The sequence below is a fragment of the Panicum hallii genome, chromosome 1, assembly GCF_002211085.1.
Source record: "Panicum hallii strain FIL2 chromosome 1, PHallii_v3.1, whole genome shotgun sequence".
Taxonomy (NCBI): Eukaryota; Viridiplantae; Streptophyta; class Magnoliopsida; order Poales; family Poaceae; genus Panicum; species Panicum hallii.
The window spans coordinates 6,876,567-6,892,931 of NC_038042.1; the positions used below are offsets into that span (position 1 = coordinate 6,876,567).

The 16,365-nt window shown below is 47.0% G+C and overlaps 4 protein-coding genes across 7 annotated transcripts; 3 read left to right on the plus strand and 1 right to left on the minus strand.

Moving 5' to 3' along the window:
• The first annotated feature begins 1,085 nt into the window (after window positions 1-1,085).
• Window positions 1,086-2,772, plus strand: LOC112872923. The gene has a single exon (XM_025935958.1). It carries the CDS (start codon window positions 1,554-1,556, stop codon window positions 2,445-2,447), a length of 894 nt encoding a protein of 297 aa, XP_025791743.1. The 5' UTR covers window positions 1,086-1,553; the 3' UTR covers window positions 2,448-2,772.
• Window positions 2,773-6,287: 3,515 nt separating this feature from the next.
• Window positions 6,288-7,133, plus strand: LOC112873366. Its single transcript, XM_025936336.1, has one exon. The coding sequence runs from the start codon at window positions 6,349-6,351 to the stop codon at window positions 6,976-6,978; it is 630 nt and encodes a 209-aa protein (XP_025792121.1). The 5' UTR covers window positions 6,288-6,348; the 3' UTR covers window positions 6,979-7,133.
• A 482-nt stretch (window positions 7,134-7,615) lies between these two features.
• On the minus strand, window positions 7,616-11,601 carry LOC112899484. Of its 4 annotated transcripts, XM_025968002.1 has the most exons (4): window positions 11,404-11,601; window positions 11,194-11,315; window positions 8,960-9,033; window positions 7,616-7,942 (listed from the first exon to the last, which is right to left on the minus strand). In XM_025968002.1, exons 1-3 carry the CDS (start codon window positions 11,514-11,516, stop codon window positions 8,966-8,968), a joined length of 303 nt encoding a protein of 100 aa, XP_025823787.1. In that variant the 5' UTR covers window positions 11,517-11,601; the 3' UTR covers window positions 7,616-7,942; window positions 8,960-8,965. The 4 variants fall into 4 exon arrangements, with proteins under 4 accessions (XP_025823787.1, XP_025824015.1, XP_025823855.1 ...); XM_025968230.1 differs by lacking the exon at window positions 8,960-9,033; XM_025968070.1 differs by lacking the exon at window positions 8,960-9,033 and having other exon boundaries at window positions 7,616-8,006.
• Window positions 11,602-11,765: 164 nt separating this feature from the next.
• Window positions 11,766-15,734, plus strand: LOC112885200 (protein phosphatase 1 regulatory inhibitor subunit PPP1R7 homolog). Its single transcript, XM_025951099.1, has 6 exons — window positions 11,766-12,169; window positions 13,186-13,416; window positions 13,605-13,751; window positions 13,824-13,966; window positions 14,093-14,207; window positions 15,086-15,734. The coding sequence occupies exons 1-6, from the start codon at window positions 11,855-11,857 to the stop codon at window positions 15,164-15,166; spliced, it is 1,032 nt and encodes a 343-aa protein (XP_025806884.1). The 5' UTR covers window positions 11,766-11,854; the 3' UTR covers window positions 15,167-15,734.
• Window positions 15,735-16,365: the final 631 nt, after the last annotated feature.

Sequence of the window (16,365 nt, forward strand, 5' to 3'; positions counted from 1 at the left end):
GACCACATGTACACCTGTGTGTTCGGTTAAACTGCTTGAAGTCCGACGGCTCTTGTGGAGTTATGGTTATCCTGGACTGTGGACTCGTGCCACGTAGCCCGATCACAAATTAGGACAATGGATGAGGTGATAGGGGCACACTTTGATGCTTTCCTCTGACAGTGCGTATCACTCTGGGGAAGTGTCTTCAAACTTCACTCTGCTTTTGGGCGCGTAGGTCAAGAAAGAACACCTGATCTCCTTATCTCCCAAGACTGACAGCTAGTAGGTACGTGGAATTCGGTGTCATCGCCTCACTTTCAAACAGATGGGGGCTAAACGGTGCCTTTTTTTTCTCTTCACCCAACAATTTGGTTTGGCGTAAGGCAAATCGTTTGAAGAGACACACTCAACTTGAATCGAATTGTACTCATTTGTGGTCATCATTCAAAACGTTTTTGGGGGGAAGTTGATGCTCTGCCTCTGCTGGTGGTGATGTTTGAGAACAAACAGTTACCGGTTGGATAGTAGTGGTACGTAGCAAACTTCATCTGACATAATAGTACCCCTATTAATTGCATACAGCGACGCGCTTAACTAGTCTTTGTCCACTCCCTAGGGACGTATTTATTCGGAGATGTTCATGTGCCGAGACATGTTTTAACTCTCTAGCTAATCTTATTGGTCGGCAAGCTCAGACATATGGTTCATGCTTCATCTTCATATGGGGTCACACCTCCTAGTTAATTTCCTTTTCACCTTTTTTTATTCGAAATGCAGATTTATTTGTTTGTTCGTTCACCCTGATCAACACAAGAAAACAAACTCGCACCCTACTCATTGGGCATCTCTCATATGCTCAACCTACCTCTGCACAAATCTTGTAGTGGTTTCCGTACAATCACCTCCTTCAAGAACGGCAAGACAAGGATTACTCTCTATCTATGTCTCTTTCTTTCTTTCTTTTTTGAAAAGAAAAACATGTATGTCATGCGACAAAGTCCCCTGGTTTCGTTGCCTACAACCTGGAGGAATGCAGCTGGAGCTTCAGACGATGAGATGAGAAACATCTTTACAACTTCATCAGTGTCCAGAGAAACTGGCAAGCAACAGCCGTGGCTGAAACCTGAAAGCCTGAAACCGAGTTTGAAAAGCGAAGCCGGAGCAGCAGCAAACCAGGAGGGGTGCCCTACCCCACGCCTGCAACCTTGGGATCGGATGGACCCTGTCCAAGCAATAATGCAGAGCCGCCACCACTCGTCGTCCACTCCAACCACAACCACGCCCTCTTCTAGTCTTCTTCCTCCTCCTCCCTTTTGCTGGCTGCCTGCTGCTTGGTGTGGTCATTAGCAGACGGATCGGATTACCCACTGCGATTGATCAGCGAGCCTCCAGGCCATCCTTGTCCGGGCCTTTAAATACCTGTCCCCGCGCCACCTTCCCCTCCAACTCCAACCAGACAGGATAGTTCCACATCCACATCGACACCCACAGGGCGCAGCGAGCTGCCCGCTCGAGCTTCAAGTACTCGCCGACGAAGCCGGAGCAGAGGAAGAGACGGTGGGAGAGGAGCAATGGCGAGCGGGAAGCAGCAGCAGCAGGGCCAGGGCGTGGTGGCGGCGGCGGAGCCGGGCGCGGCGCGGCGGCTGTGGCGCGTGGTGCGCGCCGTGCTGTACATGCTGCGCCGGGGCCTGCCGTCGGGCCGCAAGCTCGCCATGGACCTTAGCCTCCTCCTCCACCGCGGAAAGATCGCGGGGAAGGCGCTCGGCGAGCTCTTCCTCGCCTTCCACCACGGCCGCCACGGCTCCGCGGCCGCTTTCCCCTACGCTGGCGCCGGCAGCAGCAGCACCGCCGGTGCGGGGCCCTTCTCGTGCCGCGCGCTCGACCCGAGCCTCGCGGTCCACGAGCCCGCGCCGGCGGGGCGGCGCGAGGTCGAGTTCAGCTGCAGCAACACCCCCTCCTCCGCGGCGAGAGGCGGGGGCCTCGGCCTCCTCGGCGTCGGCAAGCGCCGCCGCCGCAACCGTCAGCATCGCGACGACACCTCCGGCGGCTACCTCCAGTACAGCAACTACGACGCGGCCGAGGTGGCGCGGGTGTTCGAGATGCTCAACGACGACGACCACTACTACCGCGTCTTCGGCGACGACGGCGCCGCCGAGCCGGGCGCGGCGGCGTCCGCCGCCACCTCCGTGACCGCGACGCCTTCCCCCGCGCAGCTGCTGTACTGGGCTGTGGCGCGCAGCCCCGCCGTTGCGGCGGCGAGGAGCAGGACGCCGCGCCTCACCGACTCGCCGGCCGACGGCGCCGGGGTGGACCGGCAGGCGGACGAGTTCATCCGGCGGTTCTACGAGCAGCTCCGCGCGCAGAGGAGCGCCGCGTCCACCCCGGACTACTACGGCCACACTGCCGCCGCCAGCCCCTACACCACCCCGCGCGCGCGGCGGCCCGTCGCCGCCGGCATCGCCTAGTTGGAGCAACCGAAAGACCATCTTGCTGAGAACGAAGTGCTCGCCGGGCGCGGCCGCCGGCTGGCCGGCCGATGAGCGAAGGTCCTTTCTTTAGGCGTGCTGCATGAGGCTGCCTCGTGATCCCGCGAACCACCACCCCCTGCTTGTACACCGCGACACCACATGTTGCCATCCCTTCACGTGTTTTGTGCGTGAAACTACCTTGCTGCTCTTCTTCTTCTTCTTTTTTTTTTCTTCAACAAGTTGGATGATGAACATTGGACACAAGGGCTTTGCTGTGCTTGCTCCTGCAGTCATGCTAATAGTATATGATTGTCTCCCAAAAGCTTGGGTTTTAAACCAAATTATACCCAACTATACCACTTGGTCATTCTACTTAATCAGTTGTTTAATGATACTAGTTCCAAATTACTTACCACTAGTACTAAGTTAACTAGCACTTAGCAGTGGTACGTTTGCAAAGTGGGCCGTGGTGATGAGAAACAGGGAAAGTAGGGTTGATGCGGAGGAGTAAAGGGAGGAGGGGCAAGCAAGGACAGGAGTCCAGCGATTTGGTTGGGATTTAGCGCGGTACAGCGGCCCGCGGCTTTTAGTACGCCGGGTGTGGTGTGTGCGGTGTCACAGGAGCTTGCGAGTCGAGGAACGTGAAACGTGGTACGTGCTGCGTTGTTTAAGAGCGATTTTAGCGCCAGTAGAATGAAAATGAAAATGTACCTATGCAAATGTTCCCGGTGCAGAGAAGGAAGGGATTAGGCGATTAGCCACTGCCCACTGACGGAGCATTTCGTCGATCAGCGTGGAGAGAAATCAGGCGGCAGGTCGTCTGAGATGACCACGACAGACAGTAACATGCAAGAAACCAAAGGTAGCCGAGCCGAGTCCATGTCGATGTCGACGCACGCCGGCCGGTCGGGGGCGACGCCCGGTCAGACCATCCGTCAGCTGCGGGGCTGCTCCCTGACGGCATCTGGAGGAAGAGGACCGCGGTCGACGACGAGTTCCCAACACAAATGACCTCTCCTCAATGACCCATGGGATTGCAACAGAGCGGTCAGATCCACGCCATAAACCTGACGAGTTTGTGCGGATTGGTTCACTGACAGATGGCCCCGCCGGCCAGCCAGCCTTTTGAACTGAAGATTGAGCTCAAGTGACAGTGGCAGCAGCAGGGGAGGGGACGTTGACGCCGGTCCGCGACGAGCACGACGTGCGCTTGGACTTGGACCGGGACCTCCGCACCGGCGAATAATGCTGCTGTGCGCCTGTACCTAGCTGCCGCGCTCGGTACTTCACCGCTCTGCACAGACTCTGACCTGCTGCTGCTGCTGCTACGGTAGCACTGCGCTGGAGCTGGGTAGTACTGGTACTCCAGCATAGAGCGAGTCCAAGCTTCACCTTTCCGGCCGGGCCGGCCGGTCTCTGACGCCGTGGGCTACGCTCTCTGCGAGCGTAGCAACACTGCACGCTGCATCGCTGGAATGGTAGGAGGAGCCTGAGATGGTGAGATCTTTTCGGTCGATCTTGGCTTCAATGCAGGTAATAGAGAAGATATGTGCCGTGCTCGATCCCATAGCTCCCTCGTCCTCAGTGCTTCGCGTTCGGCGTTCTGCACAAACGATCCTGCAGCCTCGGATAAAGACAAGCCAAAGTGAAAGAGCGCTATGCTATGCCCAGTTCTACTCTGTTCTGAATGGTGACGTACTGACATGGGGAAATGGAGAACGAGTCAATGCTACCCTGTTAGTGGCTCATTTGCTCTGTCCAAGAGAAGGCCCACTCATTGGCCTATGGCAGCCAAGACCATTTTTCCATGACCATCCGTCAGCTCACGTACAGAAAAGCTCCATATCCGATCTCACCGGCGAGTTTCATCGTAAAGTTATTAAGATTGAGAAAATTTTATACGGATGAAACTCCTCTCTCATCCCATAAAACTTACTTTTTCTCGCTCCTCGCCATATCAGCAAAATTGATGATGTAATATAGAATTTAATGCCATAAAATTCTACGTGAAACCTCTATTGAGACTGGCCTTACTGAATAGGTCGTTGATAGCAAAGAGTTCGTGATGTAGAAGTCAACAGTTATTCACTTAGGATTTATCTGTCTCCAATGTTTAGTTAGCTGAGACAACCTAAATCTTCTTTGACTAGAAGACATATCATGTGGTAAAATGGTCAAAACCTTCCGACAAAAGACAACACGCCCATGTTAAAATGATATGGAATAAATAATATACCTTAAACAAGAAAAATGAACCTTGAAATTTCTTCCTTTTCAGCCTAAACAGTAATGAACTGGTACACTGTTACATACACGAGCTCGATCGCACACACACACACACACGTCATGTGTGATGTGTTCTTCCTCCTGTGTCGACTCCAAGTTACTTGCGCTGCATGGCACGGGACCGTGAGTCCGTGACCATGAAAGCAACGTCGTCGATCATCTAAGCTGCTACTAGCCGCAGCTAATGATGGAGCTAGAGACGATCGATCATCATTTGATACACACAGACACCTGGTCGGAATGGCTTCCACGTGAGGGTAGAATTGACCACCTGGACGGCTAGCTACCGTATAAAAGATCGGCTTGCTAGCATTTGCTTTCGCGAAAGCTCAAGTGATAAGTCATGAGAAAGTAATAAGGCGACGTCGATGATAAGGTCATGGCTAACGCAATTGTGATCACCTAACGCTCTTATTGGAAGGAATATCTTCTCGTCGTCGATCACTGAGGTTCACGTACGGCATTTATTGGTCCGGCTAGATGAGTTGCGGAATATGCTGAAGGTTCTACACCGAATATTTTGCTAGGAAGCAGTTTCAGGTAGTTCCACAAATTAATCATCATAAGATTCCACGCAAAAAAGAAAAGAAAAGAAAATGGTGACGGTATACTAGCTCCCTCCCTAGCTAGCTTTACATAACTTGTATTTAGGATAAAGGATAAAGGCAGGCTCAAATACTATTATCTGTTAACAAATATTTATAAGACAGAATAGTTTAATTTATTATGATAAAATTTTTCAGGACAAATCTGTATATATGATTTTTCATTTTTAGAGAGCAAATACTTTAGATTTTTTTTTTGCGAGGAGAAAATGTGTAGGAGTTATTTAAAGTTTCAGAAATTGGATATATAGGAACTTTGTCTGAAGTGTTTGTATGTATTTCTGTTTGGAGAGAGTACAAGTTTGTGCCTGCTGTAACGTTGTCCAAAACTTGCCTAACAAAATCTTCACCTGAGCAAATAATGAAGACATGATATTTACTGTTCGAGATCACTTTATTTTGTTGTGAGGAATATGCTAACTGAGTTTAACTCTAATTTCAAGTAAATATTCCAAGTAGTTAATAAATGTACGTAAGGGGAAAAATGTTGGAGGTGTTTTCATAAACTAACCCATCAACAACTATTTTTTTTACATTCTCACGCAAGCAGGTCTTTTACATTTTCAAATTCGCCCGAACATTTTTTTTTTAAATTCCTCGTCCCGCAACACCTAAGACGTCATCACGTACGTGAGATCAAAACCTAACCCCAGCTCGAAAGCAGATACTTGGCACAACACAAAGATACCTTCATGTTCATGTTGCTCGTGCCGCCAATCATGAGCTACCACGAATGCTAATGATAAGCTGATCGATAAGCACGCGCCGCGCACCCCAGCCACAAGTTGTGCTCGTATCAAAATCCGGTGTCCAGAGGCACACCTCGTCTTCTGCAATTAATCTCGTCCTCATTTGAGATCACGAGATCAAGGTCACTTTCTTCTCTGCAAGCTCTCTATAAATAGGTTCCATGGCGTAGTGCGCCTCTTCGCTAAAACGAAACAACAACAAGCACGCGCGCGCACGACAGGAAACTGAATAGACTGTTAGTCCGATCTAGTCCCCCCATGGCGCCCAATGGAGAAGCACCGGCCATGGCAGCCGCCGTGGTGCCGCTGCTGGCGACGATCATTGGCAGCTTCGGCAGCGGCGAGCACAGGCGGCAGCAGAGGATCCCGTCGTCCCACGAGCTCCGCAGCTGCGTTGCAGACCACGATAAGGAGGTGGAAGACGGCGGCCACGACGGCGGCGGCGGCGGTGGCAGCGACCCGCGGGACGCCGCTCGCCCGGCGGCGGAGGTGGAGGACGCCCAGTGCGAGTGCTGCGGCATGTCGGAGGAGTGCACCCCGGGGTACATCGGCGCGGTGCGGCGCCGCTTCTCGGGGCGGTGGGTCTGCGGGCTCTGCGCCGAGGCCGTGGCCGAGGAGGCCGGCAAGAACGGCGGCGACCGGGAGGCCGCGCTCGCGGCGCACATGGCCGTGTGCCGGCGGTTCAACGGCTTCGGGAGGACGCACCAGGCGCTCTTCCAGGCCGACGCCGTCATCGACATCGTGAGGAGGCTCGCGGGGCCGAGGTCGCCGAAGTTCAGCGCTGGAACGAGAGCCATCGGTGACGGCGCCAAGAACGGCCTCGCTGGCAGCTCCGGGTGCATGGCGCTCGTCGCCGGCGTACGCACCGATCAGGCGGTGACCAACTAGATCGCTGGTTAAAGAGTGTACAGCCAGCCAGCAAGGCGTTTGGGTGTAGGTCCATGTGTATTGGTTTTCCCACCCTTTTTTTGTTGACTTGTTTCCAGGTGCAGTGCCTGCTGGAGTTCAGGCCTTTTTGGATGGGCTTTTGTTTGCCTCTTTCAGCTCTTTTAGCTGAGCACTGAGCTTGGAGTGTGCAAAGCCCCATCTTCTCATTTCATGCCAACTACTTGTCTCACCACATGGTGCTGCCGACAAATAAACCGAACCATTGCTATATCGTACAACAAGCAGGTGTTGTTACTTGCAATCAGATGCCGGGTGGCATAACCGGTGAAAATGGGCTAAATGTTAGAAATTTGGAAATTTTGTTGCAAATGCTGTATTAATTTGCCACAAACAGTGTTTGCAAATGTTTCAACAAGTGAACACTGCAACGTTTGCTACAAAAAATCAGTGTTTGAAAAAACATTTGCAAGCTGCATCAAACTGAAACAACATTTGCAACAAAATTTCACCTTCCCAACATTTTTCCCATTTTCACCAAATTGCCTCCAGATTTCGATCTCAACTAGGTTCACCTGGTGCCCATGTCTCAGAGATGGAGACCGCATGCATAAAGAACAATCAGGGACATCAAATCATAAGACCATTGAGGATATCAACTAGGTTAGCTCTTGAGATGGACGAAAACAGCAATTGGCCCAATTCGACCAGTATGTTTACAAAAGACAACTATGTCTCTGAAACCTTGAGCTCAAATGGAATTCAAACGAAAAACTGTTACCAGGAAGGTTCAAGGTCAAACGTGCGCCACTAGTATATAGCATAAAGTAGGTGCCCCTGAATAATACATAAGGTAATGATTTAACAAAAATGATTATTGAAGATAACCAAGTCTTGCAAATATCTGCTGCTGCTGCTGCCATCTGGAGCAGTACCTTTCATTATCGAGGGACACTGAGCCCCGTCTCTGCAAGATATCAGGGAAAACATAAGTTACAGCCTGAGACACACCGAATCATTTACATACATCCCTGTCCACAAGACATGAGAATCAGTGCTACAATAAAGCATAACAGTTGCGGTTTTTAAACACAAAGGAAACAGTCAGAAGTAAGGAACTTAAATTTAAGTTGAAGCAACTATAGGATGAGTTGGAGGTCAGGACCCATATATACCAGTACAAGTTCAGAAACCAAGAACAAGATGTCCATTATTATCCACTAACTCTTTTGCCAAAAGAAGATGGCCCTCTAGAACATTTTGGATAATGAAAAATAGGATTGCCAAGCCTAAGTTGTCCGATAAATTATTTGTGGGCATAAAAACAGCACAAATGATTCAAGATTGACTAAAGTGCTTGTGAACTTCAGTTAAGCGATAGCGTTCAAGTAGAGAGCACTTTGGCAGAGCACACTAATATTGGGCTGATGCACAATTGAAGTTTCTAAGCAGGATTTTAACAATAGCCACAGATTCATAAACATGCGGAAGTCAAGCAATAGAACGGTATGCTTCGAGAATTCTACAGCAAAGATTGATATAGCACATAGGCCAGCTAGATCTAAAAAGGGGCACGGACATTACATATCTACAGTAGCAAATGTGACCGTTTGAATAATAACATGTGTAAGAAGTAAAGGAGCAACTTCAATGCACTATATACAAGCAGAATTTAATTGACAGCCAATTTGACTTGCCAAATTAGTAGAATTTATCATGTAGTGACCATTAGCTTAGTGTAGGCACTTTAATTTCCATGTTGTAACAACAACAAAAAAAACCTTTAGTTTCAACCAAGTTGGGGTAAGCTAGAACTACCAAAAAAAGGGGAAAAACCATATAGAATATAAAAAGGCATTAATTAACAATAACTAGGTGATTTATGGTCTGTTCATGGTACATTTGGTACATACATTAACAAATAAGGTTCCATTATGTGAAAATTCTGACCCAGAAATTCAGAGAAGTTGAAATTTGAACCCACCCAAATCTAGTGGATAAAATGAAGCCCAATCTCCAGCGAAACAACTCCTGAGCACCAGGAAGGACAGACATCACCTGAATTCGTGCAACATAAGAAATGCTCAAGAAATTTGTTAGGTGTCTGGCAGTGACACATGGAAACAAGTGGGAGGCAGATGGTGTTGCTCAGGATTCTAGAGAGTGCCAACAAGGAACACGGGCAGTGATGGTCTAGTTCCTGTAGTGGGAATGAATCAAGGGTGACAAGAAGATGGAAAAGTGCTGGTGGCAGAAAGCTGTGCAGTGTGATAAGTAAGCTGATGTCCTCACTTGTCACTTAAGCCCAAACTTGAAACTTGAAAGTTGGTTACAAAACTGGACCACCTAGAACTTGGAGGACCAAAGTTAAACCAAGGGTGAAAGTAGAGGGACCAAATAGGCCATAGCCAATGGTGTATCAAATTGCATTGCAGAATGTGTTTGTGTGGCGGGGTGGCCAGGGGGGTTGGGGGACTAAACAAAAGAATGAAAATCTTGAAGCAATAACCGAAATGGATCAGAATTTTTTACCACTCTAACCTAAACTGAAAAGGTTAATACGCTAAATCAAGAATGTTTTGATGAAATCCACAAAACTGCTAGCGCACACCAATTTGCCCTTTCTTAGAGTTAATTTCACAAAACTACAACTATCCACGCCTAAATATCAATAATGACCTACAGCTTTTGTGATAAGTTTTACAGACCTACAACTACTTTTCCCCTTAGTTTCACAAAGGCGGGCCTTTCACAAACCTACAACATTTTGCATGGACCAACATGTCAGCCACACAAGTCCACATGTGGGTCCACATAGAACTTGTGTGTCCAACATGTGGGTCTAGGAAAATTGTTGCAGATCTGTGAAAGATATGGCACAAGTAGAAGTAGTTCTGTGAAATTGATCCCAAGAATTGTGGTTCCTTAATAGATAGGAGCGAATGGTTGTAGTTTGTGAAATTAGCTCTTTCTTCTCATGGTTTAGGATCATAAAAACACAGTTTATCAAACTTCTATACACAACTTCTCAAGTTCAATTTTTCATCCGAGTTATAACTCTATCATGGACGTATATGACATTAGGGTGATCGGTAGTGGTAATTATAAAAGTGGCCAGTGACTCAACCCAACCTTTGACTCTCGACACCTACATTGAAAAGTAAGAGTGAACTACATTCAGAAAGTATGAACCCCACACGTATATCAGGTTTTGTTGATTTCCAGCCCGTGGCATTTTGGCTTTACATTACTTCTTAACCCTGATATCTTAAACTATGTTAAACCGATATGCAATACCCACACATCTAAGGCACACCGTTTTCTGTAGCCTGTAGGCCAAGTACCTCATTCCATTTCAAGCACATATGCCCAGCCTTAGCCCATAAAACATCTGCCTAATTTGCTAGCATCAGTGTCAAACTGCATATTTGGTCTGCTTAGTAGTATTGTATTAGTACAATCCTCTTTGACAAATAGCATATATCATCTAAAGAAGCAAGTACAACTAAGAAACACCTTGAAAGTTCATGGCTAATATGTCTTGAATACATGAAGGACTGTGAATGCACTTCCAGCTAAGCATTTATCTCTTCCATGTTACCATGTGCTACACTAGTGTTTTTGTTCAGCATACAACACAATGTCAATGGCTAATTAGTACTGTGTTTTTCCTTACTACAAAACTGAAAAGAAGAAAAGGCTACATTGCATTGCTGCAAGGCCATCAAATTCGGGCAATGCTGAGTTCTTGATCAAGCAAACACAATTATTTAGCAAAGTTATTGATATAGCTTTAAAGACACAAATATAGAAGCATGTTTATGCATGTGGTTGGTGTGTTTTACTGAACAAAAATTCAAACCATTCTCCTAAGTAAATCATGTGTAATCTCCCTATATAGGATCAATCATTGAAGGAAATGAATTTGAGGGCATGGGAACGTATTTGGGCCCATGGCTATCCTATAATAGTGAATTTGTAACCATAAATAAAGAGGATTTTCGCCCATGAATGAAAGGATCCTACCCAAATGGATAAACGAACATAGATCCAAGTGAAATGGATCTCACCAACCGAAGCAAATCATCCTAGCCAGACAAAACATAATAAACAACAACAAGCAAGCAAGCAATCGGGCAGCCACAACTCACTGTAGCGTTTCAAAGATTAGTAGACTGTATCAGACTCAGACTCCCGGGTAGGAGCTGCAGAGCGTACCCTGCGACACGGCCCGGGCTACCTCCGCCCCCAGCCGCGACGTCAGCCGCGCCGCCGAGACCGCGCTGTGCAGCGGCTGCAGCGACCGCGCCAGCGCCATCAGCCGCCCCACGGCCGGAGCCCTGCAACACATGAATTTCCAAGCTAAACCGACGCGCTAGCGGGGAAACATTCTCACAGGCCGTGGTGAAAATGGAAGAGGCCTCTTACCTGGGGACGGGAGCGAGGGAGCGGGGGAGGGAAGCGGCGGGGCTCCGGCTGGCTGCGGAGCGGAGGAAGGCCGCGGCGGCCGGGCGGGCGAAGGAACGGAGGCGCGACGCCATGGCTTGCCGGGGACGGGGAGGGGAGCGCGAGCTCGCGGTGGAGGTGAGAGAGAGGCGGCGAGGCCGTGTGGTTTTTTTTAGGGTTTTGGACCTTGCGATTTGAGAGGCCAAGGCGTAGATGGGCCTAAATTATCTTTCCAGTTGGGCCTCAATAGTAGTATTCTCAGCCCAAATAGTGGGCCCAAATACCATTCGGCCTGGCCTACTATAATCACCCTTCTTCGGTTCTTCCCCCATGGGAAAACCCCAGTCGCGCATATTCCCCTTCTCTTGCCTTCACCTGCAGCTTCTTCCAGAACCTTCTCGAAACTTGAATCCACGCTCACCACGTGATCCCCATGGCCTCTGGGGAGGGTGCCGGCGATCCGCAGGCCGCGGCCGTCAGCGGCGAGGCGGAGGCCAAGATGGAGACGGAGGAGCAGGAAGGGCCGGTGCTGTGCCTCGACCTGACGAGCTACCAGCTGCACGATCTGAGCGAGGTGGAGATCCCGCCCACGCTGGAGGAGGTCGATCTCACCGCCAACCGCCTCACCTCCGCTGATCCACGCATCGGGCGACTCGCCGGCCTCCGCAAGCTCTCCTTCCGCCAGAACCTCCTCGACGACGCCGCTGTCGCGCCGCTCTCGTCCTGGGACGCAATCGCCAGATTGCAGGTGATTACTGCCTCTAGAAATGTGTGGTAGCGAGGCTTTGCTGGTCGCTCCGAACGTGATGTCCAATTTCGGTTATTAGGTGCTTGTGTTGGCTATTCCTGCAATGTCCTTCTTTTTATTATAAATCACCAATTTCGTTTGATGACAGCCAATCTGTGTTATCCAGGAAAGCAAACTTTACATGATACTTGGTAGTGTGATCAATAACTACTCATTGTTAATGTTACTTGATGTAAATGGGCCAGAACTAAATGTATTGTAAGATGCATATTGATGTAGAAAACATAATACTATTCATAAGAGAGAAACGAGAGGGTTTGTGTATGCTTATGGTGTGATGAGAAATAGAAATTTTATGAAATTTGTGTGCAAAGTTTAGTGCTCCTGTAATCTGATTCCCATCACTGAGCCTTTTAGTCCCCAGTAGTATTAGATATCAAGTTAGGTAATTGGCATTATTAGGCGAGCAACTTGGCTCAATGAGTGTAAGAAAAAACAGCCATAATGATATCTATCCATCCAATGTTAGGCTGTTAGCTGTATCCTTACAATATAACAATACAAGTAAACCTAGTGAGGAGACTAAATTTGGGTCTAGCACACTTCATGAAAGTTTGCAGATGTGTAGACAACTATATGTAATATTTCTTATGGTTATTTTGAGGACCCAATAACAGTTGAACGCATTGAAATACTGTCCTGACTCCTGATACTTTCACAACATGACCAGTGCATTAGCTTTCTGAAGCTTGTAGTAATAAGTTTTCACTAGGCTTGCCGTGGACAGAGTCGGGACACCACGTTTTCCTTCATTAAGCTTGAGAACTGTAGTGCTGAAAACAATGCATATAGGCTTTAAGTGCCTTTCCCTTCTTGTCTTGTTCATGAACTTCTTCGGTTCTGCTCCAATTTTAATGTTGCTTTAATTTTGATGCATTCCGGAAAAATCATTTGATTTATATTAGAAATAGGGAAGTGGTTTTGTAATGCTATCTAACTCCCATTTCATATTTCAGGAGTTGGTCCTTAGAGATAACAAACTTTCAAGGATTCCTGATGCCAGCATCTTCAAAGGTCTCCTGATTTTTGATGTATCATTCAATGAGATATCTTCCTTGACTGGGCTGTCCAAGGTTTCCAGCACATTGAAGGAACTTTATGTTTCAAAAAATGAAGTTGCAAAGATGGAAGAACTTGAACACTTGCATGCATTGGAAATTCTTGAACTTGGCAGCAACAGATTAAGGGTAAGTGTTGTAGAGTAAATTGTTCTTGATTCCTTGTGTTGATACCTGAGTGTTTGCATGTTGTTTTATGGAAAGTTAGCTCCTCTAGTCAGTGAACTAATCCATGTCTGATGATTATGCGGTATGGATTTTGTTTATACCCTAGATCCTGTGATTTCCTACATCCTTACATGCTCATCTTATTTCAGGTGATGGAAAATCTTGAAACCTTGACTAATCTACAAGAGCTATGGCTGGGAAGAAATCGAATTCGAACTGTCAACTTGTGTGGTTTGAAACTGATCAAGAAAATAAGTTTGCAAAGCAACAGATTAACTTCGATGGATGGGTTTCAGGTAGAATACTATAACACCCCCTGTTTGCTGTTCTAATTGCTGCTTGTTAATAATATCTGTTTTGCAATTCAGGAATGTATTGCATTAGAGGAACTGTACCTCAGCCACAATGGTATTCAAAAGATGGAAGGCCTCTCTACCTTGCAGAACCTCCGTGTTTTGGATGTTTCATCTAACAAGCTAACCGCTATAGAAAATATTGAAACCTTAACCAGGTAACATGATATCATGTGATCGAGCTTCTCATTCTCAGCACCAATTCTTAAGAAAGAAAGATGATAAAGAGCAGGATAAAATGGCTTTCTCTGAATATTTGGTTATCATACCAACTTGCTATACAGGTTGGAGGATCTGTGGTTGAATGACAACCAAATACCATCACTAGATGGGATAGAGGCTGCTTTGGCTGGTTCACGGAAGAAGTTGACAACCATATATCTTGAGCGAAATCCCTGTGTAAGTATTCCACACCTTTTTATATTTATTCATTGAAAGTTCTTATAAATCTGAAAGGTAACGAAGATTTACCATGACCTGAACATATCCTCAGTTATTTATGACTTAATTATCATCCATTGTTGTGTGCTTTATTGTTGCTAGTATTTTTCTTATAATATTATTGAAGATCACTGTGATAATCTCTGTTCTTGATACTATGTCCATTTTTTCGCAAAATCAATTTTTTTTCTGTATATTATCAAAATAAGCAACGCTTGATTTTTTTAATTCTCTAGGAGCATTTTGCAAAATTCAGTGGTACTGTGAAATATCCACGGTAATAGAACTGTTTACGAATAACAAAACATGTTTTCATTAGTCCTGTCATCGTGAATGAGCTACAAAACCTTTTTAACTTTGGCTAAGGTAGCACATTGGTTTTTACCCTCTACCGAGCTGAGCCACTTATAAAGTCGCAACCTTAATGGCTTCCACTTCCAGTGATTGTGGGTACTCTTTTACCATTCTACTGTTGCTGCATCTTTGTATATATTGCCTGAAATCTTGATCCACGTTTGGATCGGGGTGCTACTCATCGTACCATTTCTTTGATGTGTTGTGAAATTTCGAATTTTCACTCCAAGTGTACTTAATAAGTACAAAGAAAACAATATGTGCATTGTTGAGTAGGGGAATCCGTGTGTACTAAAACTTTTTCTTACACCATTGAAAATGGATAATGTCTGTTGGCTATGGAGAACCATCTAGTGACATAATCAAGATTTTGTATCTGAGCTTAATACTGTGATCCTGATTTTTTGACAATCAGTCAGCTGAGCTCGTGCCAAAACTATCCCCTCACTGTCTGATGTTCTTCCTTTTTGCCCTTTGTGCAGGCAAAAACTCCAAATTACTCATCCACGTTGAAGCAAGTATTTCCAAATCTCGAGCAAATTGATTCAGATATCATAGCGTGAAACTGGCGAATAAATTGCATAGAATACTCTGGCAAAGTAGGCTTGTTTCTTTCTTTCTTTTTTTCCAGAGAAGGCAAGTTGAGCTTTGTGAAGGAATAGTTTAATCTTTTGATCAAGCGCAGACATTGTGGAACCAGTTATCTATTGGCTGCAACTGTTCCCGGCCTATGTTTGCCATTGCCAACTCTGCCCCATGGGGTTAGAGAAGTCGGTCAGGAGTATGTAGGCTTGAGCCCCTACGAGCTGAATAGTGGTGATCGGTGACCAAATAATGAACGATTGATGTTTGAACCAACAGGAGATGTAGTAGGATTGTCAGAGTGTCCCGTACCAATGTTGCATTTGCTTTCTCTGTAGCGTTAGTTCTCGGTGCTTATTTTCCTTCATGAAATATATGAGACGAGGAACAGGTAGCAGCTCATCTGTACGCTATTGAAGCAGACACATACATATGTTATATTGCAATTTGCAAGGCTTTCAATCGGTGAGCTGCAGCTTCTTGACAAGCAAATTATGATGCTACAAAGTCTTCTTGATGTTGCAACAAGAGATATTATTTGATGCTATAGTCTTTTTTTCCATGTTGCATAAGATGTTTTTCGATGTTTCAACAACTGATTTTGCGAAGTTGTACTTCTTCGAGAAAAACGAAGACCTAGATCTGATGTTGCAGGAAATATTATTCCTTTGTTGTGGTGGGAATTTGTTTCTCTTAATCTGAAATTAAAAAACATATGCCAATAAGTATTTGATGTTGCAAAATGTATGGTTGGATGTTGCAGGCTGTGTTTTTTCTTATTGCAATGGACCGTCCGATATGAAATGCAGTTAAATTTAACCAAGTCGATGGATGCGGGTGGGAGAGGGAGTCTTCCTCGGGCCCGTCGAAGTATCGTGGGCCTTCTGGGCCTGAATGCCCGTGGATCGGAACACCTATATGGCTCGAAGTCGTAGGAGTTGCCACCACCGCCACCGCGAACGCCAAGTTTGCAACCGCCGCCGTTCCGACGCCACCACCACGTTCTCCGTTCCCTCTCGCCCCGCAACCGCCCATCGCCCATCGGCAACGGGCGCCGGTTCAACCCAGTCGAGGCCGCGCATGACGACGCTTCCCTCCCCGCCGTCGCCACTCGTCCCCTTATATATCAAGCCCCCGCGCCTGCCCCGCGCTACCGAGCGTCCCGTCCTCTCTCCAATCC